This window comes from Fukomys damarensis, unplaced genomic scaffold, assembly GCF_012274545.1.
Source record: "Fukomys damarensis isolate Sample0158 unplaced genomic scaffold, DMR_v1.0_HiC HiC_scaffold_21, whole genome shotgun sequence".
NCBI classification, from domain to species: domain Eukaryota; kingdom Metazoa; phylum Chordata; class Mammalia; order Rodentia; family Bathyergidae; genus Fukomys; species Fukomys damarensis.
Genome location: NW_022900933.1, coordinates 12,716,452 through 12,742,474, shown reverse-complemented (window position 1 = coordinate 12,742,474; position 26,023 = coordinate 12,716,452). Strand labels below are relative to the sequence as shown.

General features: G+C 46.2%; 1 protein-coding gene across 1 annotated transcript in view; it reads right to left on the bottom strand.

The window, feature by feature from the left end:
- Positions 1-838: 838 nt before the first annotated feature.
- Positions 839-26,023, bottom strand: part of Susd6 (sushi domain containing 6) — a 50,064-nt gene continuing 24,879 nt past the window's right edge. The window contains exons 2-5 of the mRNA XM_010645367.2: positions 9,776-9,973; positions 8,649-8,787; positions 5,136-5,557; positions 839-3,329 (exon numbers count right to left, since the gene is read on the bottom strand). Coding sequence (XP_010643669.1) covers positions 3,304-3,329; positions 5,136-5,557; positions 8,649-8,787; positions 9,776-9,973 — 785 coding nt within the window. The 3' untranslated portion in view covers positions 839-3,303. The remainder of the gene's footprint in view (positions 3,330-5,135; positions 5,558-8,648; positions 8,788-9,775; positions 9,974-26,023) is intronic.

Sequence of the window (26,023 nt, the reverse complement as noted above, 5' to 3'; positions counted from 1 at the left end):
CTTTTTAGCCCCTTTTTGCTCTTTGAGGGGGGGAATGGAGAGGAAGCAAGGATCAAGAAATGCTCGTAGCATATACCATTCTCTGTGCAAGAACATTTCCACAGATGGAGGCAACAATGTTATGCAGTAAGCGAGTGGTTTGGGAGCAAAAGGGCTGGGAGCCATCTATCCGTGTGTGACTACTCATGAAGCGGGAAAAATATACCTTTGTCTGTCTTGTTGCCTGGCTTCTCCACAGAATTTTAAAGCTGGGGATAGGAGGAGAAGGGCAAGGTGAATGGGGAAGGTAATATTAGTTTTAAGTTCTCTTTTGCTAATGGAGTGCTTGTAGAATGTACACTGAAATGTCTCATAAAACTGAACAAACTCACACAGTGGCCAGGACCCAGCCATTTCACAGTTCACACCCAGTGAAACACAGCACATAAAATACAGAAATGGCAAAAGACAAAGCCTGCCTGCTAAACTAAGGCATGGGAGGGGTATACATGTTAAGTGACTTTCACCATATTCTGGCTGTTTGAAGTTGCTAGAATGTCACAAGGATAAAAAACTTGCATTGAGCCAGCTCAAGGGTAGAAAATTAAAAAAAAAAAAAAAAAAAAAGAGGAAAACTATCCTTTCTAAAAGTCCTTTGGTGCTAACCACTTGTGCACAGGTCTTCCGCAGTGCAGGCATCCCTTGGAGGTGAGCCCAGGCAAGCAGGGCAGCTGCGGCTACAGCCCCTTCCCACCGGCTCCAGGTCATGGGCAGGCTCCTTCCTAACAGCCTGCCACCTGCCCTCTGCTCTGACTCTAACCAGGCCCCACATGGAGGCAGCTGTAGAGTCCTCAATCTCTTTACAAGGGACAGAACTCAGAAGCCCCAGGAAGAGCAGCATGTGGCTGAAGATGAAGAATTTGCCTTGTGAGAAAGGGAGCTTGTGAAAGGAGCCAAGGCGCAACGTGAGCCGACCTGCAAGCACCTGCACGCCCAGGAGCCTCTGACAGGACTTCCTCTAAGTCAGTGACAACAGGCCAGTGCGCTTGTTCCAACTTCTTACTCTCCTAACAGGTAGGCAGGCCTGGGCTTGTGAGGCCCAGAGCAGTGCTAATGAGTGGTGAGGAAAGAGGAGGTATCAGGACAATAAACCTGAAACAAAAAGTATCTCTGAGGGGACAAAAACTCAGAGTAACTACGGAGAAAAGGGTGGGCCCTTCTATTTTTTTAAAAAATTCTAGAATAGAATTCAGGTTTTGGAAGCGTGAAAAATAAAAGCTGAGAGTGAGACTTGAGCCCCGCCTCCCCGTTTCTCACCTTTGCTCTCTGGAGGGAGACAGGGCACTGCTGCGCATCGAAGAGGGTCTGCATATTAAGGCAGCTGGGGCTTTAGGACTCCTACTGGGTGTCCTGTGGCAGCAAATGCTGAGACGTGTGCCTCACCTCCCTCAGGCTTCAGCCCTTCAATTCTGGCACCTTATCCAATCCATTCCCTACCTTGGACTTTGCTTGCCTGGACTTTGAGCACAGCAGATGGGGCTTCTGGGTGGGGGATGTGGAGCGGCCAGCAGGCACAGCAGGCACTGCCCTTACCCTGAGAGGAGAGAAGATGAGGGGCAGCAGGAGGCCAGGCATGACCCGGGAGTAAAGTGCGTTGTGAGAGTGGAGGCAGGGGCTGGTGGGTTGGAAGAAGCCCATTCCCCCATCTTCAGGCCACCCACACCTGGGGCTAACCCTGTTAGGTCAGGTCCTGAACCGGGCTTATTATTTTTACCACACCGGAGATGCTGAGGAGCAAGGTGCAGCAGAGTCAGCTCTGAGGTTTCCCAGCCCCAGGGTTTCAGGGGAAAAAAAAAAAAAAAAAAACAGCAAAAGCAAACATTCCTGAATGCCACGTCTGTCACCTGAAGAAGGTGGCAGCCTGGTGGAGCTTGCTGCTCAGCCTTCCTACACTCACCACAGGCCCAGAGAAGCCCTGGGAGAAGTGCCCGGAGTGCCCCGGCATCACCACGGCTCCCTCCAGTGTCTACACCCAGGCCTCAGTCTAAAGGGGCCTGGGAGCCAGGCCGCCGGGCACTCACTTGCCCACTTCAGCCAGTAAGGCGAGGGGTGCTGTGAACCATTTCTCAGCTCCTTCCCCAGAAGGCAGGGAAGACAGGAATGGCTTGTCAGCCATAACATGTACAGGGGCACCGGGAAGGGCACAAGTAGGAAAAGCAGAGGTGCAGTAGGCAGCAGGCCACTTCCCAGGCACAGTTACTAAGGCACATGACCGCGGTGAGGAGGATCCTCAGGACCGGGCTGGAGCTGCCTGCAGCTGCCCGGGGACTTGATCTGTGCCTCTCAGCCTCCCCTCCATCACCACAAACCCAGAAAGTGGCAACTTTCCCGGCCTGCCAGTGACCAGATGAGTGTTGATGGCATCATAAGAAACTCCTGGGATGATGTGCCTTGGGCCCTGTGGGCAGCAAGGAAGCCAGGGCTGCCTGGGCCAAAGCCCAGGAGGCAGCATGCAACTCCCTTTATCCAGGGAACAGAAAGACCAAGGCCAAGGCGCAATGCTGGAAGCAGGAAGTGAGAGCTTGCATATTAGGAAGACAATTTATCAGCCACCTTCTTTCCCTCCCTCAGAATCTTCTGAATGCTTCTTGGAAACTCTCAACAGGACCAGGAGCCTGCACCTGAGCTGGAGAGCCAGATGCTAGGATGGCTTTGGCATGATTTTCCAAATTCTTCACTGTCATCAGAGAAAATGTGTCAGCAGTGTCAACCCAGGGACCCACAGTCTGCCCCAAAGAAAGCCACCTGTGCCTCAAAGGCTCTCACTCTTGGCTCTGCTCCTGTGAGGGGAGGTGGTGCCAGCCACAGGCCCAGCCTCTGCATGCAGGGGCAGCAGCCACCAAGGCTGTGGACAGCTACACACCTGCACTGCAGGGACCTGGATAGGTTGGGGGAAGGCACAAGTAAACACAGCGGTGCTCAGCCACACACGGGCTGTGGGGCTGCCACCAGAGAGCTGGCTGGAAGGGACTCAGAGGCTTGGGGATAGGAGGGTTCAATCCAGCACATTCAAATACATCCCAATATACGGGAAGGCTGGGCCAGGCAAAGAGCCAGTTGCTCCAGCTGTCCAGGCAGATGGCGAGAATCTTCCTTGAGTTTCCAGTGAGATGGCCTGCAGGCCCTCACAGACACTGACACACAGGTGGCAGCTCAGATATCCGGGTGGGGTAGCTGGAGTACAGGGTGCTCAAACCCACAGGGAGTGGGAAGAAGGGCGGAGAAGACCCTCACAGAGAGGAGAGAGGCCGGCAGCAGCAGCCCTCATGCTTCTTTCAACAGTGGGATATCTGTGGGAAGACAGGAAGGGCAAGCACAGTGGTTACCCAGAGGGGCCTCCCCACGGCACTTCTGATCCTGCTGCAGGACCCAGTGCAGAGAAACACAGTGCCCACTCATACATGTTTAGGGAGTCAAAGACTCCTGCCTTTTAGGCCTTTCTAGCTCTTTCCCTTCTGTGTGATAAGATCTGAACACTCAGCCTGTTATTTAAACCTTTTCTGACCCCACCAACACAAACCTCTCTTCACTCTGCTGGTCTAGCCACTTCCATTTCTCTCCTAGCCACTCCCCCACGAGGCCACAAAGCCCTGGTTAAGTTCCACCTTCTCAAAGCCATCTGCCAGCTGTGTGACACTGGACGAATCACTTCCGCTGTCTGGGTTTCAGTCTTCTCATATGTCACTGGGGGATGGGCTAGGGTTAGACACATGCTCCTGACTTCCTCTCAAGTCCCAGTCAGCTCAGGCATGGCCTGCCACAAACTCACTAAATTATCTGTATTGCTTTCTGAGCCCCTTATTTCAGTGTGAACTCTACAAGTCCAGCTTCCATTATAGGATTTCTCCAGTATGGGTCCCATCATCTTCCAAATGACAAGACAGTCCATGCAGGAGACAGCACCTTTCCTTTCTGTGTCACTCCTGAAACCTCCTTCAGCTCCAACATAGGCTGGGCTGTCAAAGATGCTTGTTCATTACAAGGAACAAAGCAAGGCAGCCAGGAAGAGGAGGACACACACCTGGCCTCTTACAGAGTATAAGGGCTACTATTTGTTCCTACGCATGTCTTAAAACACATGGCACCAACAGTCCAGGGGTCACTGGTTTGCACACCCAACCTAGGGCAACTATTCAGGGGTCCCTTGTTATTTCTCCAGCCAACTGAGAAAAAGAAGGCAAATTATGATTTGTATTTATGAATTTCCAACTTTTAGAAGTTTACTGTGTCCAGGATACCCAGGAGGCAGAAGTTCCTTCTGGGCTCTTTTAGGGACACTCAAAGTGCAAAAGGCACCACTGTCAAAAGGGAAGCTTCTAGGTTTAGTCTGTGTCCTGAACTGCACTGAGATTTCACTTCAAGATATTTTTTAAAGTGACAGAGCCAAGCCAGGTGAAACTCTCCAGGCTCCAACAAAGGCAGAAGTGTCACTCTATGGCCAGTTCATAACACATGAATTGGAGTCCCCTGGGAGGCAGCATAGCACTGCAGGTTTTGAAACCCGAGTCATCATTTCAAATCCCAGCTCATTCATTTACCAGTGGGCAAATGACTTGCCCTCTTTGGGCCTGTTTCCCTGTTTCCCTAAACAGAGACAGTAACAAACAGCCACCACTCGAGATCACTGTGAGGATGAACTGAGAGTACAAAGAAACTAATGAGTATAGTGATTGACACAGCCCTGCTTGGAATGTTGCAGCTAGTCTGGTTAGAAGGGGAAAGAGCTCCTGTTCTCTCCGTAACACAGCCCAGGTCTCCTTGTCATTCCTGACCTTTCAGGAACATAAAATTTGTAAGTATAGGATAGCCCAACCACCACTCAACTGTCCATCTTTTACTTAGCACTGTCCTGTGGCCATGAATAGTGTCCAAGACTCCAAACTCTCAATATTTACAAACAGTGAAAAGTCTCTCCCCTGCAAACCCAAGGGCCTACCTGGTGCTCTGAAGGTGAAACCCTATTCTGTAGGCCAATCTCCCAGGTATTGTGTTTCTTTGCCAAAAGTGCACCAACTATTAGAAAGACCCGCCATCCTTCCTCACTCCCAGCAAGGACTCCACATAGCTAACAATCCTGTTCATCACAGACTACCTACCATCCGTGTACTCCTCTGATGTGAGGGATAAAAGGCTTTGTATGTCGCTGTTCTCCGAATCTGTGGCTTCTTTGTGTGCAGGCCGACTGCCCCCTGAGCCAGCCACCCAGGAAGAGGTGGCCGCCTGATGCACCATCACAGTCTCTGAGCCCCGGGAGCCCCAGGCTTCACACAGTCCCGACTGGCCAGGGGCCTCCTCTTCACCACCCGAAGAGGAGCAAGCCCCCTGGCTCTGGTGCTCCCTTGGCAGGCTCCTCCCACTGGGCCCAGCTCCTTCTGACAGCACAATGGGCACTCTGGGGTCTGCAGGTGGCATGCAGTGACCGGAACTGCCATACACAGCCTCCTCATATGAAGGGAGTGCAACCTGCACTCCATCCACCATAATGGAGACTTGGTCCCCAGATACCCCCTGGTCACGCCTGGATGGGAGAAAAAGGCAAAGAGACAATCAGAATGAGCACACAGATAAATAAATACCACCATATCAACAAAAGCCACTTTTTCTTCTCTCCCTCTAGGACTGAAGCTCACCCCAGGCCTTCACATATCCCAGCCTCTCTTTCATTTTTCATTATGAGAAAGGGCCTGGGTTGCTAAATTGCCCAGATTGGGCTCAAACTTGTGATCCTCCTGCCTAGGCCTTCCAGGCTGCTGAGATTACAGGCATGGGCCACTACCACCAGCTAAAAGCCATCATTTTGAACACTTAACTGTGTTCCAGGCCCAGAACTAAGTGCTTTAAACACTTTTCCACACTGAATCCTCACCTGGCTTTCAGATAAGGATTCAGCGAAAACACAGATGAGGCCCAGAAGTGAAGTAACTGCCACAGTCACAGAGCAGGTGAGGGGTGGGCCTAGGACTCAAATCCAGTTCCAGCCGCTTCCAGACACTATGCTCTTAACTTGTGGGTACACAGGCACCGGGCTTCTGCGCAAACACTAAGAGCCTAGAGACCTAGAAATGGAATGATCCATTCTTCTCAGCTAGGGTGAAAAAACAAGAGAGGTGGCGGCATACACCACAAATATGCTAAAAAACCACTTCACTGTGAACTTCCAATGGGACTTCTGTGAGCTATATGAATTGTGTTTCCACAGAGCTGTTAGACAAAGGAGGAAGAGAGAGGCAGGCGGCACACTATGGTCCTGAAATAGGATTCTGGGCTGGAAGTCACATGAATTTGTGTTCTTCTTCATCACTTTGCTTGAAACTTCATAAATTTTTTAAAAAACTATGCGAATTATTATAGAAGTACAGTCAAAAATATACAGATGAATCGACATACAGCTCACTGGTTTGCTCCAAGTGACACTGGTGTGAGACTCCTAACCAGGTCAGGAATCACACTGCTCCACACTGACACCACCTTGAGCCTGTTGCATCACTCCTGCTCCTCACGACCACAAGTGACTACTGTGCCGACCTGCACGGAATCCACTCCTTTTGCTTTGTGTTCTAACAGTTTTACTACCTCAACATGAATGCTTTAATGCCCCAGTTTAGTCCTGCACATTTCTGATCTACATATATGAATGAGATACATAATAAACGTGTGCATGTCAATAGAGCACACATCGCTGCTTCCTTTATTCCTCATGTAAGGTTTAGTCCCCCACACACGTTTTGGGGATCCTTTGTGTTACACACCTTTCTTTGTGAGCCACGTGAAAGCAGGGTTAAGATGCTATGTAGATGTTTCTCCTCAGCATTTCTACTCCTATAACCCCAGCCTCCTTACATCCCAGAGATGTAACATTACAACCTATGCTATAATTCAAGTTTCCAAAACCAGCCCAAAATGTATTCACAGTCTTTGTTTTCATCCAAGATCCAATAAAGGATAAAGCAATGCATTTAGCTGTCCAGTCCCTTTCATTTCTGTTCATCACTAAAGTGTTTATGTTTTTTGGGGGTTTTTTCTTTGTTTGTTTGGTTGGTTGGTGTTTTGAGACAGGGTCTCACTATGTAGTTGAGACTGACCCGGAACTATGTAGCCCAGGCTGGTCTCTAACTTACAGTGATCCTCCTGCCTCAGCCTCCCAAGTGCTGAGATTACAGGAGTGCGCCACCATGCCCGACTAAGTTTTTCTTTTATGACACTGGCATTTTCAGAAGACTCCAGGCCAGCTGTGGGATGCCCCACAATCTGGAAGCATTTAACTGTTCCGTCAGGATTGGATTCAGGTCAATTTTTGCCAAGAATACTACACAGGTGATGCTGTGTCCTGTCAGCATGTCACACCAGGGCACATATAAGTCTACTTCCACACCACACTACTGTTGGTCAACTGCTGTTCATAATTCTTGCTGGGTGTAGTGATGCATGTCTGTAATTCCAGCCCTGGAGAGGCTGAGGCAGGAGGACTGGCACAAGTTCAAAGCTATCCTGGACTACATAGTGAGACTGTCTTGAAAAAAAAAAAAATCAAAAAACAAAAAAACTTTCAAGTTCCATATCTATACTTAAGAGATAAAAATCTGTGCTACCTAATATAAATAATGTGCATACTGTGAAGATGAAAGAGTAGTACCATTAAAAAGTACTTAGCGGCTTTGGGAAAGAAGAGAAACATTGACAAGGTAGCAGAGAAAGCAGTGTATATACTGGCATGTGCTTACTTTCTGTTATAAAAAAAAACTGTTGTTTTAAAAAGTAATAGATATACATGGTACAAAATTTAAGTGGGATCTATAATGAAAATTAATCTCCCTTCTACTAGAGTCAGGCAAAAAAGAATCAGCTGGTTACTTTTAACAGACTTTAGTTACCTGCAGGGGAAATAAAACTCCCTCACCTAGATAAAATACAGATTACATCAGTCTGACTTTATGTGGAAGAGACAGTTCTTTCAAGCAAATGAACCCCATCAAATGTTCTCTATTCTATTAACAACCTTTAAATCTAACTGCATCTCCACCCCTTCAAACAAAACCAAAGGAAGAAATATAAATCTCACACACTATAGAGCAGTGGTGGCAAACCTACGGCTTGTGCGACACAGCTAGCTGTTTATTAGCATTGAAAGCTCTAAAAGATTTGCCATCACTACTATAGAGATTGAGCTGAGGCTGGTCCTCGTCTAGGAGTTCCAAACCTGGAGCATTTTACAGAATTTGGGTTTTTGTTTTTGCCCTCCATGCATCCTTGTGACCCTCAATACTGGAACTCAGCCCCACAGCTTCAGGTGGTCTGCAGTGTGGACTGGAAATATGCATTCCTAACAATTCCCAGGGATGCTGACACTGCCGGAACCACAATCCGAGAAGCACTGATGAGAGGGAATGACATGGCTTTGTGATGAACACACCTGGGTTCAAATGTCAGCTCTGCTGATGTATGCAAAGCAACGAGCATTGTACTGCACACATTCAGGGCCCTCCCCTGCCCCTTCCTTAGGACACACACACAGAGGAAAGCTGTAGGCCTCCAACTTCTCCCAGCCAGGAAAGGTGAGCCCCACAGTAATGCCTGCTGCCTGCCCCAAAGCAGCATGGCTGCCGACTTACCTGCTGTGATGGAAAGACTTCAGCTTTGGCTGCAGCAGGACAAAGAGCACCACAAGGAGGAGGATGAGTGCCACAGAGCTGGCAGTGGAAGCCACGATGGACAGTGTAGGAACTCCAAGGGACGTGTGGGTTTCTTTGTCTATGGAAACAAGCCTTCGTCAGAAGAATTTGATACTGAGACATATAAAACATAGGCCCCGCAGCTGACATAGTCAAATGCCCCCTGCCTGTTGCCACACAGACATCCTACAGTAGGGCCTCTTCAGAAAAGCAGTGTAGAGTAACCTACGTATGTACACACAGTGCTCTGGGGAAGGGACCATTTCCTTCTGTCTCCTGAATAAAAAATTCCCCTCACCTACAGCCTTCGAGGGCCATCTCACTAATCTAACTCAATAACCCAAGAGATCTTACCTCTACAAACCACTCTGATCCCACCCCCAGCAACAGGCTGGTGAATATCAACCATTAAAATGAACACATCATTCCACCATCTTGAGTCCACCCACGTTTTTCTCCATGTGGTCGGACAGTTTAGAAGAACTGGGGTGTAATAGGCCCATCCTAGTCCTGAAGCTACTGTTGTATATCTCAGGTTGGTTTCTATTCTTCTTTGGGGTGTGAGATGACCACATGACACACACTTCCCTTCAGGCAGCTGGATTTTCCTGTCATGCAAGACAGGAGAAAACAGGAGGGAAGAGGGGGCTTCTGTCCAGCTGGCCTGTAGCTCCGTAACAAAACAATCCATTTCCATTCAAGGAAAAATGGAATGAAAGAGACACTAGGGAAGGTGTCAGCATTATGCTCATTGTGTCAGCAGAACACAGTCAAAGGTCACCAGCACTGGCGAGGCCAAGGCGATCCTAAACATCGAAGGGACTTGACACAGCAGAGCAGATGCCGCAGTGAAGATACAGGAGCCCTGCAGTGCCTCAGTGGAATACAATGGGACTCGCACCAGCAACCCCAATGTCTTCCACAAAGACACAAAATCCCAAAAGGAGGGAGGCTGCAGGGAAATCTGGCTATGCCACAGCACAGCCAAGGGCACCCTGCAGGGAGCATGCACCACTTCCCAGGAGGTGACAGAAAACAGAACCCAAGAGCAACCCCTCCTCACTGACCCTCATTGAGATGGCAGCTGATCTCCATGGCTGGCTTCCACTCGCCATTTTTACACGTCAGGTATTTGTAGTCCCCCTTCAACATGTAGCCTTCTGCACACAGGTACTCAATGACACTGCCTGTTGTCAGGGGGTCTCTGCAGGGTCGGGGGTGGCAGATGTAGCCACCATTTTCTGGCTCCGGGGGCAGGGGACACACTGCAAAGACAGAGAGGGGGTGGCGGCATCATGGTGAAACTATCAGTGTTTCCAACTGACAGTGCTGTTCTGAAAGACCTGACGTGAGGGGCAAAGAGCCAACTCTTAGAAAGGCTTCTGACCAGACAAACCCTGGAATTCGGGCTGTCACTGACAGAAACAGAAGTCTGGCCACTCATACCATTTCCCATTCCTTCCCTCACCATATCTTAGGAGAGCTGCCTCCATACTGAAAAGGAAATGTCTTGAGCCTACTGCAACTGTGACATGATTCTAATAAAACCTCCTAGGGCCAGGGACTCAGCTCAGTGGTGCTGCCAACTGCCTGTTCGATCTCTGGTACAAAAAACAAACAAACAAACAAACAAACAAACAAACAAACCTCGTAACATAGTAAGTCAGAGTAAAAGGAGATAAAATACTGCCAACGAGTGAGGGGCAAGTATCAGGCTCATCTCAGACATCAATGACAGAAGGAACCCCATAGTTATTATAAAAATGTGTGACTTCTGGGAGGCACTCCAAGTCCCTGGGCACCTTTCATTCTTTAACTGACAGTGGCATTGCTTGTCTCTATCTCATAGTAGATCCCACATTTTTCACCCTGGCAGAATTATCTGGTTTTAAAAGCAACTTTAAGGGCCGGGAATTTAGCTCAGTGGTTACACAGCCTGTCTCAGAAGCGCAAGGACCCAAGTTCGATCCCCGGTACCAAAAAAACCAATAAAAGCACCTTCACCCCAGGCTTGTTTGTTCCTACAACTCTGAGATAGTTATCATTTCTCCCCTTTGAAGACAAAGACATTGAGGCCCACAAAAGCAAAGTGACTTAGCCAAGCTTACAACAGGAAGAAGGCTCACTTGAGACCTGGATTCTTTCCATCGGCAGGTGCCACTCCTATTCCGTGAGAATCCTTATAAAGGATGTTATGTGTCAAGGCCACATCCCCTGCACCTCTTCAGGTGGTCAGCTGGGGATGTGGCAAGCAGAGACTTGGGTATGGTGGGGCTGTAGGGGACGGCAGGATGGGCAGGTTCCCAAGAATATCAACGTCCCACACACTTTCCAAATGTAAGATAGCCCAACTTTTCCAAAAGAAATTAAATTTTGTTTATCATACCCTATTCACCACCCTGAGTATCACAAAGACTTCTGTATGAGAATCAAAATGGTCCTTTTCTCTTCCTTACTCCCCCAACAGGCCTGGAGTGGCGGGGAGTTGTGCTGTACTGAAATGTCTGACTGTCCAAGATAGGTGCTGGCTCACTCCCACCTGCAAGCTCCACTGACTGCACTTGGTCAGATGCGCCCTGAAGGATTCTCTCCAATACCACCTCCCTCCACTCAAGAATGCTATGAAGCAGGCTAGGGTGGATACCAGGCCAACAGAAAGTGACAGCACCCTGCCCTTGAGTGGAACATCACTGAAGACAGGGAGATAGACACCATTTTAATATCATTTTATTTATTTATTTGATGGTGGTGGGGATTGAAAGCCAGGGCATCGTGTCCTGCCACTGAGCTACATCCCCAGCTGTACCATTTAAAAAAAACTTAACAAAGCCGGGTGTGGTGACACATGCCTGTAATCCCAGAACTTGGGAGGCTGAGGCAGGAGGATCAACAGTTCAAGGCCAGCCCAAACTACATAGCCAGACCCTGTCTCAAAGAACAAAAAGCTACTAACAACAAAGCTGAGAGCCAAGGGGTACAAAAGAGAAGTCTAGCAGCTTCTCTAAAACTAGAAGATGAGCCCAAATAAGAGTTCTCACCCCACTCCAGTTCTTCTCAAAGACACAGTACTGATTTGGCCACTGGCTCAGAGTCCCACACTGGAGACAAGCAGGGGCAAACACTCTTGGTGCTCTCAAGGCTGTAGCCAAGTAGTTCAGAGAGCTGGTCAGTAAACTGCTTTACACCTTCACATTTCGTCTTTTGTTCAGGGCAGCAAGCCTGCCACAGACCTCCTCAACTCTCCTCAAACTGTGTCTAGTGGGTTTACTTCCCAGGCATACTAATGCCAGGCACTCGAGGGCAGCTCCCGAAAGCAGGCAGAAACGGTGAGGGCAGTGTGTAGGGAAAAGAGATTCTCATGAAGGAAGGGAGGGAGGGAGGGAGGGCTGCTGACTCTAAGACCACTCCTGCTCTACTGCGTATTTCTACCTGTAAAACCCACAAATCCACAGAACCTTAGAGTTAGACCCCAGCAGTCACCTAGCATTTATTTTGGAAGTGAAGAAAGTGAGATCTACAAAGAAACTTGTAATTCAATTTAGTTTTGCTTTAACTGATATTTATTTATTACTCTGAATGGGGCCATGGCATTACGGCTCTGAAGAAGGATAAAAAGATAAGCCCTTCAGGCAGTTATAGCCAAATAGGGGTATGACAAGCAAATGCATACATTTATAAAACCATTTTCTTTATGGTGTCTAGGTTTTGGTTTGGTTTAAGAATATTTTTCCCACCTTGGAGGTTATAAGCATACTCTACAGTATTTTCTTGTACTGCTTTATAGATTGGGTTTTCCTTAAATATTTTTACCAAAAAAAAAAAAAAAAAAAAAAAAAAAAAAAAAAAAAAAAAAAAAAAAAAAAAAACCTCAGGGGAAATGTACATACATGGAAAAAAAAAATTCAGAAAGAAGGATGCAGAGTGAAAGGCCTCTCTCCTGTGGTGTTTCAGCCACTCAGCTGCACACTCCAAAGGCATTATACTGGCTTCTTCTTCCACACTTTTTCAAAAAATTCTGCATGAAGATTTATTCTAACACATGTCAAAGAGTGTGATTCGTGCTGCAAGGGAGGAAGTCGAGAGCAGGAGACAACACATCTTGTGTGGGGGAGATCTGGTGGCTTGGGAGGAAATGGCACCTCAGATGTGGCTCCATTTCATCAGAAAAGGAAGTGGCAGTTTCAAGCAAATGCAAGGAAGTAGGAAAGTGTAGGTTAAGTCCAGAGAATACCAAGTAGCCTGGTTTAGCTGAGATCATTATTAAGGAAAGTTTGTACCCACCCCAAATTAAAAACTTAAACAGTGATGAAAAAATTTTGTAAACATTCAAAGGGAGAGGAACCACTTAAGATTCTTAAGAAGGTTAACTTTACAAGTGCAGCTGAGTTTGACAGACTAGAGGTAGACCAGAAGTCAAGAGTCCCTTCAGATAATGTCAGCAGCACAGCAATCCTAGTATGGTAAAATAAACTCAAAACAAAAAAATGTCTATGCTTTCTCAAGAAGGTCACACAAAATAAAAGTATGTCAGGTTCAACATCATGAGGTGCCTCCCCAGGTTCAAGGAAGAAAATAAAGAGCTTTAGAAGAAAGGGTCAAAACATAAGCAAAAAAGGCAAGATCATTTTCAGATCTTCTTCCCCAAAGGGCAGCACAGGAAAGCTAGGCTGAAATCAGAGGTGAGGTGGACCCTCTCAGTGATGCCTGGGGTTAAGAGAAGGGTGAGCAAAACCCACATAGCCAACAAATCACCCAGGAGCTGCCAGAAGCCACCGTCCTGGGTAGATGCTGACAATCTGCACAGCAAGATTTCTCTGACAATTCAAAATGTGCAGAGAGAAGCTCAAGCTCTGATCTTAATCAGGAGACAAAGCCATGTGACTTAAAAATGCTACATACTTTTTTAAGAGAGAAAAGACCAAGCAGTTAACTTTACAAGGTAAATATTCTAGCTCCTCTGTGCATGCCACTGTCTCCCACTCCCACAGGCACTGGGCCTGCAGTGAGCACAGGGAGGAGGAGGGAATACTTGGGCATAGGCAACAACACAGGCCAAGTGCAGCCAGCCAGCTGGGGGTGCAAATGACCTTGGTGGGATCCCACCTCCAGCACCTCAGCCTAACACACCCCTCCAAAGCCAACCAGAACCCTTACGGGCTATCTTCTGCAGTATTTACAATATTCCAGGCGGTAAGAGACAGAGATAGGGAGCGAGGAAGGAGAGAAGGGGAGAGAGGGAGAGAATGACAGGGGCAGAGGGTGAGAGGGAAGAAAGGCAGAGATTGACCCACCTGCCCCTTGGATGACGTCTGCCCAGCATGTTGCCCAGTGCGTCACCTTCTTGCCCACTGCTCCCTCAGCCTCTTTTTCCTCCCTGTAAGAGCCCCCTCATGTATCTGAATGTCCCAAGATGGCCTTTTGAGGGAACAATAGCCCCTTCCCCACTGCGCAGGACATCAACCCTGGAATAAAACTGACTTGCTTCCTACCAATTCTTGGGTCTCAAGTATTGACTTTTGAATGGTGAGCAGGTGGACCTGAGCCCCACAATAAATGGACACTATTTTATATTTGACAGGAGAAATAAATCTGGTGTTCTATTCTACAGTACAATGACTATAAAGACGTACTGTATATTTCAAAAAGAAAAATTCAAAAAAGAACTCTGAATGTCTTTATTACAAAGAAATGATAAAGTTTGAAGAGATGGATTTGCTTATCCTGGTTTGGACATTATACAATGTATGTATACACATATTGGAATATTGTATGTTGTTTTGGATATAAGATAAGGTAAACAGTAGCTAGTATAAACAGAGAGCACACTACTTGTCCAAGTAGTTCTCTCTACATGAAGCAGGCATTTTATGGCCTCCTTTCCACAGATGAGAACAATGAAGCACAGATGGGTTGCGCAATTTGCCCCAGGACACAAGTGTAAATGGCAGAGGTGGATTCAAAGGGCACACTGCTCCCAGGCTTCCGTCCTGCTGCTAAGTTAGGATAGGCCTACTGAAGAGATCAAGACTCTAGGAAAACCTACTAGGTGTTCTGTGGCTCATCCCTGATACATGTCCTGGGGGTTGGAAACATTTAGCTATTTTGTACATGAAAGTAAAGTCATATTCTAGTATGAACTGTCTAATTCAAAGGGAATTCTCCCAAAATAAATTGGAAAAAAAGTCTCCTAGGCAGACTGGAATTAGAGCATGCTAGACAAATATGAAGAGGAAGAAAAACTGACTATCTGTTATGGTAAAAAGGTTTCTCCTGAGGCCTCCTTTAGAAAGCTCTGTAATAACAGTTGATGCATGTTGGCTGTGTCAAGTTTTATTCTAAGCACTTTACATTTAAACTTTAAACTTCACACTCACACACACACACACACACACACACACACACTGCACATGTAAAATCTGGGCATGGTGGCTCACGCCTGTAATCCCAGCACTCAGGAGGCTGATACAGGAGGATCTTGAGCTTGAGGCCAGCATGGACTACATGAAGAGTTCTCAGGCCAGCCTGGACTATATAGCCAAGACCTTTCCTCAAAAAACTGAAAAAGAGGGGGAAAAAAAACTATAAGAAATGTGCACTTACATTACACAAAGGAGCAAATAGAAGAGGGCAAGACACTTACTCTAGGTTACCCAGCAGGTAATTTGCACACTTAGGACTTCAACCCAGGAAGGCCAACTTCATTGACTCCATGCCACTGGGCATATCACAGTGACTTGGAATCCAGTTTCTCCTCCCACAACCATAACCTGCCAAGGGAGCCTCAGTGGGCAGAGGCTAGTGACGAGGACAATTTGGGTACTGCCTGTGGACACTGTTCTTCCTGGGCCTCAGTTTCAATACATGAAGGCAATGAATCAGACCCTTTTCACAAATCTGTGTCAAGTTGGCCGGTGGCTGGCTTCATCAACTCTTGGATTCATTAGTAAATGTCCTGTAGACATGTGGTTTCAAACTGAACACAGGGCAGCAGGGGTGGAGAAGCCTCCTGTCCGTGCACAGGACTTCATCCAAGCAGATCCTTGCTGCCAGACTGGTGGGAGCAGGAAAACGGGCGGGCATCCAATTACTAAGGAGATAGCCAAGGCTCCTTCTGCCCATGGCGCTCCAAGACTTGAGCCTTCCTGACACCCAATTCAAATAGGCAAAAATCTAAGACAAACTGCAGTGAGAGGGAAGAGAGGTGATTTCTCATGTCTTTTGCAACCCTTGGGTGAGACAAACCTTCCCGGCAGCAAGACAGGAAGTTCATTGTCCAGCCAGGATCCCTTTGCTAGTGAGAACTTCCCACACACTGGGGGAGGGTCAGCCTGCCTTCCCTCAAGCCTTTTTTGAGGGCGAGGCAGTGGTGCTGGGCTGGGAGAACACAGGAAGAAACACATCCTCCTCTGCCCTTCCCTCCCTCAGTTAGTCCCACCCCACCCCCACCCTCAGCTCTTGCTGCTGTTATCCTAAAAGGCCCAGCCCAAAGGGACCACAAGGTAGGTCTGTCTCAGAGCCTATCCAGCTCCTTTGGGGCCCCTCACTCTCCATCTCAGAGCCAGCTGTGTCAGAGCCAAAAAAAGAAGGCCTCACCCCACCCCCACCCTGATCAGAAAGGGATGCTCTACCAGTGATCTACGTCCCCAGTCCTTTTCAGTATTGTTTTATTTTGTTTTTAATTTTAACACAGGGTCTAGCTAAGGTGTCAACATGAACTCAAATTTGTAATCCTCCTGCATCAGCCTCCCTAAATCCTGACAGTAGAGGCATGCATCACCACACCTGCAGAAGACTGTTCTTTGTTGCCCCAAACATGGACACTGCTATCACTTGGAAAGAGTCACAAAAGTCCTTAGTCATTTAGAAAAAAATGTTTCTCTCCTGGGCCTGGAGCTCCTGGTCTGAAAGCACACAGAGTCAGTGGGAGCCCCACCCTTCTCTGCACCAAAGTTCCAAGGCCACTGCTCCAGGACATCTCCCCAGGCTTGGCCAGAGTGAACCAGCAGCGTAGGCAGAGCCGGGCAGGATGGGCCTGAAATTAGACGCCTGGGTTTTATGCTGCTCTTATAGTTACCCACACTGCAATCTTGGGCAGATTTGTTCCTCAGTTTCCTCATCTGTAGGAGGGCACAAAAGCTATCTACTTCACATGGTTGCTGTACAGATTAATCAGGATTCCATAGGACAAGTACCTGACACTTTACTGCACACAGTGTTTGATAAAACAGCAGCTTTATTATTCTTCCTCAGTGTTCCCACATCTTTATTCCTCTTCATAACTGCATCCTGCATCTCTGCAATCGTTTTCTCATAAACCCTTCTCTCATTTACGTTCCCACCCACACAGTAGGCCAGGGCACTGTTCTCATTTTTGTATCCTTAGCATTTGACATAGAACCTAGCAGATAGTGGACATTTAGCAGAAAACTGCCCTGACTTGCAAAATTTTGCCCAATTGTAAATTCGGTCTCATTTTGAACTATACTGGGCCACAGTGGCTTTTGATCTGTGATGAGTTGATAAAAGAACAAAGAAACTCCCTCCCCAGGGCACATCCCATAGCCTCTACATCGGTATCTTACCATGAAAATACACACCCTACCTAATGAGTTCGGGCCACACGGGGTCAGACAAATGAATCTGGCTTTGACCCAGGGACCCACTCTGCAGCCTGTCAACGATACTGTCTGAGCCTTATTCCCCAAGAGCAGTATCCCACCCTTGGGGCTTTTGAACAGACTAATAAAACTGCATATGTGAAAGTGTCTTGTATCATGTCTGCCACATAATGGGCACTAATAAATTTTATACACCAATTAAACCCTTATCTGAGTTTTTGCAATGGGACAGGGCAAAGGCTTTAGCAAACAAAAGGAAAAGGATCATTTCAGAAATTTCTAGATATCTGGAGAAAAGGCAGAATGAGCACCTGAGAGATTTTGTTTTTTCTTTCTCCTTGCTTCAGCTTTGCAATAAGTCAGGTCTATTTCCCACTTCCCTTCTCAGCTGTACAGCCAGGCAGCTCTTGGCTGACAAATGGCCTCCATATGGCCTATTACCCTTTTACCTTCCCTTGTGCTCAGAGTTCAGGGACCCCAGGCAACAAGCTGCCTGCAGGGGCTGGGTCCCCTCCCTGCAAAGTGTTATGACTGCTGAGCGAAAAGGTGTGCAGGAGGACATTCTCTTTCATCCTGTTGCTCCAGGTCCAAGCCTACAGCAGTCAGTGCTGAAGCCACCAGCAATCCAGTAATCCAGAATGTACAGAGCAAAGCTGGCCCCTACCTATGTCCATCCTCAGAATGGCAGGACTACTGCAAAGCTAGGGAATCAGGTTAGTCCGTGTGTTAATACATAATACATGTTACCATGTTTGACTTGAGAGTGCAAGAGAAAAGTTAAAAAAAAAAGCAGAGAAATTTTATTTTTCCCTCATCAGCAAAGGCTACCTGGTCTCATCTGCTTCAGTGTGTTATCTATCTAGGCTGCCTAGTTCTGGCCCCAACTCCTCACCTGCAGAAGAAGGCAGGTTGGTCCTCTACAGCAGGGCTCCAAATCCAACCTCTGGGGTAACTATGAGCTGGTGATAATTAACTGAGGGCTTAGACTTCAAAACAGTTGATTCCAGGGTACAAAGGTCAAAGTTTTGGTTTCATTTCCAATTCTACCATTAACAGTAATTCCTAAAGTCAAATCCAATTCAAAGCAAACATAGAAGGCCTTCAAGAAGCACACTTTCCAATTTATGAAAACTACATGATCTCTGTTCTCCACCAGGGTAGAGGAAGAAAATTCACATTTGTCACCAGGTATTACACTAGGATCTCAACATTTTCCCACCCTAAAAGGAAGGCAGTAAAATACTCAATTCATCCAGATGAAGAAACTAAGGCTCTGAAAAATTTAGTAATGGCCTGAGATCACAACACTACTAAGTACTGCACAACTCTGGTTTGCCCTTCTCCCTATTACAAGAAAGCTGATTGACTACAGACAGCACTGTAAAATCTTACCTCAAGACATGTAAAGTGAAACCTGGAGGCAAAAGCTGCTATAACTCCTGTACCGGGAAGAATATGAACTGGAGGGTTTACTAAACACAGAGGTTCCTATCTCTGTGGGCCACATTTTCCCAGAGGAGAGAAAAGACTAGTCAGTTTCTTCACTAATCTCTGTGTGCTACAAACAATGGAGCTACTTACAGATCACAGGTACCAAAACTGCGATTAGAAAAGATATGGAGGCATTTTCAGTGAGAACACAAGTCTTCAAGAGTGATACATGAAAGAAAGGTTGCCACTAAATGCAAAATGCAGATGTGGCCTGAAATTAGAGGGCTACCTGTCTGTTAGTTACCCAAACACACAAAAGGTCACTAGAGTATCTCTGCCAAAGCCCCAAATTAACAGCCCCTGCTGTGCATTACCAGTGAGCCAGGCAGTGATGGTTTCTCCCAGGTCTTCATGAAGCCACTGCTACTCACAGAGGTCTGGGCATAAACTCTAGTTATGTATGGTTGGTTGCAGAGATCCACTGAGTGGCCTACACCCAGCAGAACACCATACATAAATAAGTCTTTGAAAAGGACTCACTGGTGTTTGAGGGGTAGAGGTCTGGGTGGTCTTTCTGAAGAAAGAGATGTGACTGGGTCAAGGCAGTGGTGGCACACCTATGGCACGCGTGCCGCAGCTGGTGGTTTGTTATCCTGAAAGCTCTAACAGGTTTGCCATCACTAGCCAGCACATGCCACCAAAGAGCCCTGTACAATCTGTGGGGTCTGAGCTAGGCCCGGCCATATAATAAGGCAGGTACAGTAAAAGATTCTGGCCGGACGTGGTGGTGCACGCCTGTAATCCCAGCACTTGGGAGGCTGAGGCAGGAGGATCGCTGTGAGTTCGAGACCAGCCTGGGCTACACAGTGAGTTCTAGGTCAGACTCAACTACATAGTGAGACCCTGTCTCAAAATAGGTTCTGGTTGTTCTGCAGGCAAGGGGTAGGATGAAGCTGCCAGGACTACGTATCTTTTATCACTTCTGAACCAACGCGTATTAGGAACGCTGTAACCAAGGTGTACTGGTGAGTGGAGTCAAAAGTAACAAAATAAACTGGATATCCTCCCTTCTCCATCTTATGTAGGATGGGCTTCTTTAAACACATGAAGCAGCTTGTCATGATTCCCTTTGTACCTTCCCAATGGGGAGCTTTCACCAGCTGATCATGGGCAGGAAGGAGTAGGATTCCCCAGGTGTTCTTTTTTTTTCTTCCCTTCCATCAGCCTAGATGAAGCCATGGAGGTAGATCAAGTGCTGCCTGGCACACAATACTCCTAGCAGATAACCTTTGCTCCTCCCACACTCTTTCCTGTGAATCCTGCCCTTGCTATTCTCTGGGGAAGCCACACACACACAGCCTCTTAACCATCTGTTAAAGACAGGAATCCTAACTTGCTACAGTCCAAAGCAAGACACCTGTCCTTCAAGGTTTAGGACTTTCCTATAATGTTAGCTTGTATTTATCAATCTGTGTCTGACACACTGTCTTGGCTCTGTGATTACTACATAAAGCAACTCCAAAAATACTGACTTGTGAGCCTTGGGCCTGAATGGAGTCTCAAATATGTTTTTATTTACCAGGCTGAGGACTGTGCTTCTGTTACCTATTGTGTCTTCTGACCCTTGATTGTGGCAAGCCTCGTTCCTTAGACATGTTCTCACTATGTTGCCCAGCCTAGCCTCAAACTCATGATTCTCCTGACTCAGCCTCCTGAGTAGCTGGGACGCCACTTTGCCTGGCATTTGGTAAGCTCTAGTGCTGGTCAGAAGATAGACAGTAACTCTTGTAGCCTCCACAGACTCAACATGTCTGTGGATAACTATGCCCAAAGTCATATCAGTGAAGAGAATTCTTTTGCCCTCCAAAGAGTGACTTTAATAACTTTCACCCAGAAGATAGTAAAAAAACAAAAACAAAAAAAACACATTTACAAGTGTTAACCTTGTCTTAGACTTTCACATTCCTAATAAAAATTCCTTTATTCATTTAGTACATTAACTATTAGCACCTGCTATGTACCAGAGCGGCACTAGAAAGACAAGAGCAAATAATACAGGGTCCATCCTTGAGCAAACACCAGTTTCTCTAGGGTAAAGATAAGGAGCTCCAATTAGGTTATAACAGAATACCTACCTACCTTATCTCTCAGAATTCATAAGGATTACATTTCTCCATCTATTCTCTTCACAGGATATTACTAACTACCAAAGCACTGTGGCAGGCAATGGCAATGATGAAAAAGACACTGGCCTGGCTCTCTGGGAGCTTCCTCATAAGTGACCATAACAGGAATAAATACAGGCCACCACAGCAGGTACTGAAGGAGGATTAATCCAATAGGGAAGAGACCAGAAGACGGAAGAAATGGTATTAGAGCTCCAACTTGACAGAAATTAGGATTGTGACCAAGACAAAACAGTGGGAAGAACGCATGACGGGAAGAGCACAAACAAAGGCAGAGAAGCATGAACAAGTGGTTTATATATGGGAAGCAGTAGGAGATAGATGGAGATTTTGAAACATCAAGCTGGCACCAAGGAAGACTGTAAAGGCATGGGTAAAGAATGTAAACTCTTGGGGTCCGCTTCCATGTGATTAGATTTTTAAGGACACGTCCAACCCTAAAATGCAAAGCGACACTATTTCCAATAAAATTAAAGCTTGCCCACTAGTCCTAATTCTGCTGAAGGAACAAGCCATATTTATAAAGTTGCCTGCCCACTCTGGAAACTAGTATTTTCCACTGGAGCTGGAAGAGCTGGAGGGTTACAATAGGGAAAGGGGAAGAATGGAAAAGACTCGTATGAATTTTCCAATATAGACTCATCTTCCTTCTTCAGTGTGCCTAGGTGAGAGGGACAGGAAAGAACCGAAGGGGCTGGCACACAGAAAAGGAATACAAAGTTGTCTTATGGTCAGCTTCATTCCCAGGGTTTTCTCATACAGCAGCAGATGGTCTATCCCTGGAGAATTGGAACACAGAAAGCAGCTGCTCCCAGGTCATGGCTTAACCAACTCCTGGGGTCACAGGTCCTCTATACACAAGCTGAATGCCAGAAATCAATAGGTCCCATTGTGACTGTATGTAGGGCTCTCACATGCAGGCTCATGCCCCATGCCTGCATGAACAGAAGACTGAGAAGATAATGCTATACAACTTAAAAGACTGCACTTGCAAATCAATAGAAAATTATAAAATCCAATCTCCTAAATTACCTTGACTCTTCTAGGAAACCACTGGGATGCTAATTATTTGGGAGCTAAAGGACATGCCCATAATGGGGATAGGGAGAAGGACAGAAGGGTTGGTACTTATCAGATGAAAGTCACTAAATGCCGCTGCTTCTCTTCTTCCTGCCTAATGCACACAGGCATTTGGCTCCAACCAAAAAGCAGGCTAGATGTTTCATGTGTTAGAAGAAGAGATAAAAATCCATAAAATGACGTGTGTGTACACAGAGGAGTATAACTGTATGATTACACAATTAGCCACATTAAAGTATTTATACTGCTGAGGCTAAAAGCCTCTACTCAAAGGCATTCCAACAAAGTTGAAAGGGAACAGGAAAATAGAAAATAAAGCATCTAATTGCAATCTTCCACAAAGCCAGACATCCCCAGCTGGTGCCACAGCTGAATTCTCTTAATTAACATGTTGTAATGGCAAGTATGAAAGACACTGTATGCTTATCAACTCCATGCGGTGGCCAGCCAGGCATACAAGAGGCCTGGAACACTGCTATAATTAGAAAGATTTTTCTTTTTTCTCTTATAATGGTAGTCTAGTGTGGGTTGTTGGTTAGTTTTTCCTAAAAACTTTGTTGCTTAGAGCATGTACACAACTCTATATCCATAAAGTTAGGGATTGAGACTAGAAAACAGAAAAAATTCACAATCCAGGTGCTACTTTATTTTATGGTGGTTGTTTTATACTTAATTCCCCAAATATAGGGCTTTACCAGTTACAGGAGACTAGTAATGTTTGAGCAGGCCAGCTTTTTAAATAAAAGCTCATCCTTTGGTCCCCAGTACCAAAAGAAAAAAAAAAAAAAGGCAAACATAAAAGCTCATCTTGCAGCTTAAAAATCAAAGGTTAAATGTACCTAAGCACAAAAAAAAATGACAGATATTAGCATATAAATGAGTACAATGGGGTCATTAATACATGCAGAGAGACTAGGTCAATATGTAATGTATTCAAGAGAACAGATTCACAGTTCTAGAAGGGCCTTTACACTTATAAGGAGGACTTTTTTTTATACGACTCTTAGTCACAGCAGAACCTGTTCAAGGTAGTCCCCTACTTCCCTGAAAAGGTCCTTCAAAGTCAAATAATAGGCTTACGTATTATTAAAGGGACGTTGTATTTTCAGAAAAAACAAAAAGATAATGAAATGCTTAATAACACTCTGCCAGTAAGACACAATCTCCGACGATGCATCTGGGCATTTTAGACATGATTCCTTAGCTGTGTTTTTCTTCTTTATAGCTAAGCCAAGCTGCTGACTTAGTCAACCAGTGTTCCATATACACTTACTCTCCACCTCTAGCACCCTCAATGAATTCCAAAATCTCTCCTATCTTTCTTATAACTATCATCAGCAATTTCATTTTTCCACTTGTAACTCAACCTTATAAAAAATAAAGGGGAAGGGCAGGGGATTTAGCTCAGTGGTGCTGCCACCTGCCTCAAAAGCGCAAGGACCCAAGATCAATCCCCTGTACTAAATAAATAAATAAATGTGAAATAATTGAAGTTCCTGTTGCAGCATACACGGCTGCACAGATGCAGCGGGTGTATGGCTGGCTGGCAATCTGCCACATCTCATGACCATTCAAGTGGTTCTCAGCTGCTGCACAAACGTTCAAATTCATTACACAAAGTCAACTGACTGGGTATCAATTTACCAGAGAACAGGTTCTTCTTAAGACAAATGTTCAGAAGTAGACTGCTAGATGAACTGGCCCACACACACACACACACACACACACACACACACACACACACACATTTCCTTGCCCCCTTATTCCCTTGGTCCCAAAGGCCCAGAATCATTTTGGTGAGCCTAGAGAAAATATATTCTCAGGTAGGCCTGTGTGCAAATGAGGAACATTTCCAAGAATAAGGATTGTTGGCATTCAGCGCACACACCTGCATTCTGAAGAGCCCTGAGGTTTGCAGCACTGCACTGAGGGAAGATGAGCTAGTCAGCACCTGCAAGAGCCAGTGATTTAAGAAGACAGCTCATCCTGGGTTTCCCCGGACTCTATGCCTTGTTGATGGAACAGACATGTCAAACGTGCAATCAGGGCTCTGAAGACTGCAGATGCCTCCAGCCAGACCTTGCAGTGGCATAGCATTAGTACCACAATAATTCCTTCCAGCAGCGAGTAATGTGGTCAGTGGTAAATAGACTCAATGTGCCTCACATACGGCATGCAAGTAGATACCATCCACTAGGGCTGCACTATTTATACTTTCACTTTCGATCCTTTCTTTGCAAAACCTAATAAACCCACCCACTTTCAAAAGGCACAGACAAGGCAGAGCTATTCGATGCTGAGCCTACTGCTTTTTCTCTCAACCTTTCCTAAATAGCCTCAATTTTCCCAACTCAGGATAGAGAAAAACTTGAAAAATTATACTGGGATTTCTATAACGTGAGCAGAACCACTGGAAGTCAAGACCTCAGAATGATCTACTTATCAGCAATCCAACAAAACAGTGGCTTTTAAGAGGTGGAAGAAAGCCTTGGTCTTTAAAGGCACTATCTGCAGTGAAAGCTGAAAACTCCTTCTGCCATCAGAGCCCCAATCCCCCTGGCAGAGAGTGCCATAGCCTGGCCTGCACAAGGCAACAGCTGGGCTGATCCCCAAAGAGGAACCACTCCTTTCCCAGGGTTACCCAACAGGTTTGTGTGAAGCACTTGGGTTGAGTCCTCTGGAAGTGGCAGTCAATTTCCATTATGGCTGCTGAAACTGGGTCTGTCATTTTCTAACTACAGATAGTACCTTACTGGCAGTCGTTTACTCTCCATTTCCACAGGAAATTAAAAGATCTCAGGGTAAGTATAACATGTTTGTACTTGTTTGAATAAAATTTTTTTTTCCCAGCCAGGAATGGTGGTGTAGCTCTGTAATTCCAGTACTCTGGAAGGCTGAAGCAGGAGGATTTAAATTCAAGCCCAGCCTGGCCAGCTTAGCAAGACCCTGCCTCAAAATTTTTAAAAAGGGCTGGGAATATAGCCGGTGCCAAGGCCCTAGGACACACACACACACACACACACACACACACACACACACACACACACACACACACACACCTTATTTCCATTTACGGCAAGATAGTCTATTAGGGAGACCACTTTTTGAATGGTCTTTTAAAATTTTGATTTATAATTCTTATTCAAATTTCTCGCTTAAAACTTTTAACAGAGTAAAGGGCAGAGAGGAACACCACCCAACAATGGCAAGGGTTTATGGAAACAGTACTCTTCTACTGCCAATTAGGCAGGAGGTAACTAGTGTCGCTTTGACTTGGGCAGCAAGTCCTGCCCAATCTCATTCTAAAATGAGTCTACCAGGTCTACCAGAAGGCATTACTTCCACTTTGGGCAGAACAAAGTCAAAACTTTACTCAGAATGGTACCCACTAGGATCCTACTCAGCCAGCAACAAACTATGGCCTCAATTGCTGGGTCAAACCATTAAAGCTGGCACCATCACTGTGGGACCACACTTATCCAAGACAAAAGAAAAAAGCAGTGCCCTTCCACCAGCCCATTTCTCCTTCCTTCTCAGAGCCTAACTGCATGACTTCCTGCCAAACTATGGGGGGAGGGGGCTCCTGTTGCCCACCTACAGGCATACTCCAGTTTATCCTCATAGGATAACCTTACCCAAAATGTATTTTCCACATGATGCTTTCATTTTGGAACCTATTAATGTCTGTCAATTCTTTCTATGTGTTCTAGTGTTTCTGCTGAATATCAAGTCTCTCCACACTTTGGCTCACTCTATTTCTCCAACATGAAGTCCCACTAGGCTACTCCTAATTCTCCTTATTCCTCCGTGATCATGGCCTTAGCACAGTCTTCCAGGTCTTCTTAATTCTCCCTTAATAGCAATCATTTTTCCCTCATCAATTCAAACCTGGCCCCAAATACAAGGCCAATCTTAGTGCCCTCTCCTACAGGACTTTACTTCCTCTCTGAACTGAAGTGTCCAGGTCTATGCAATCCAGCACACAGTTAACATACCACTA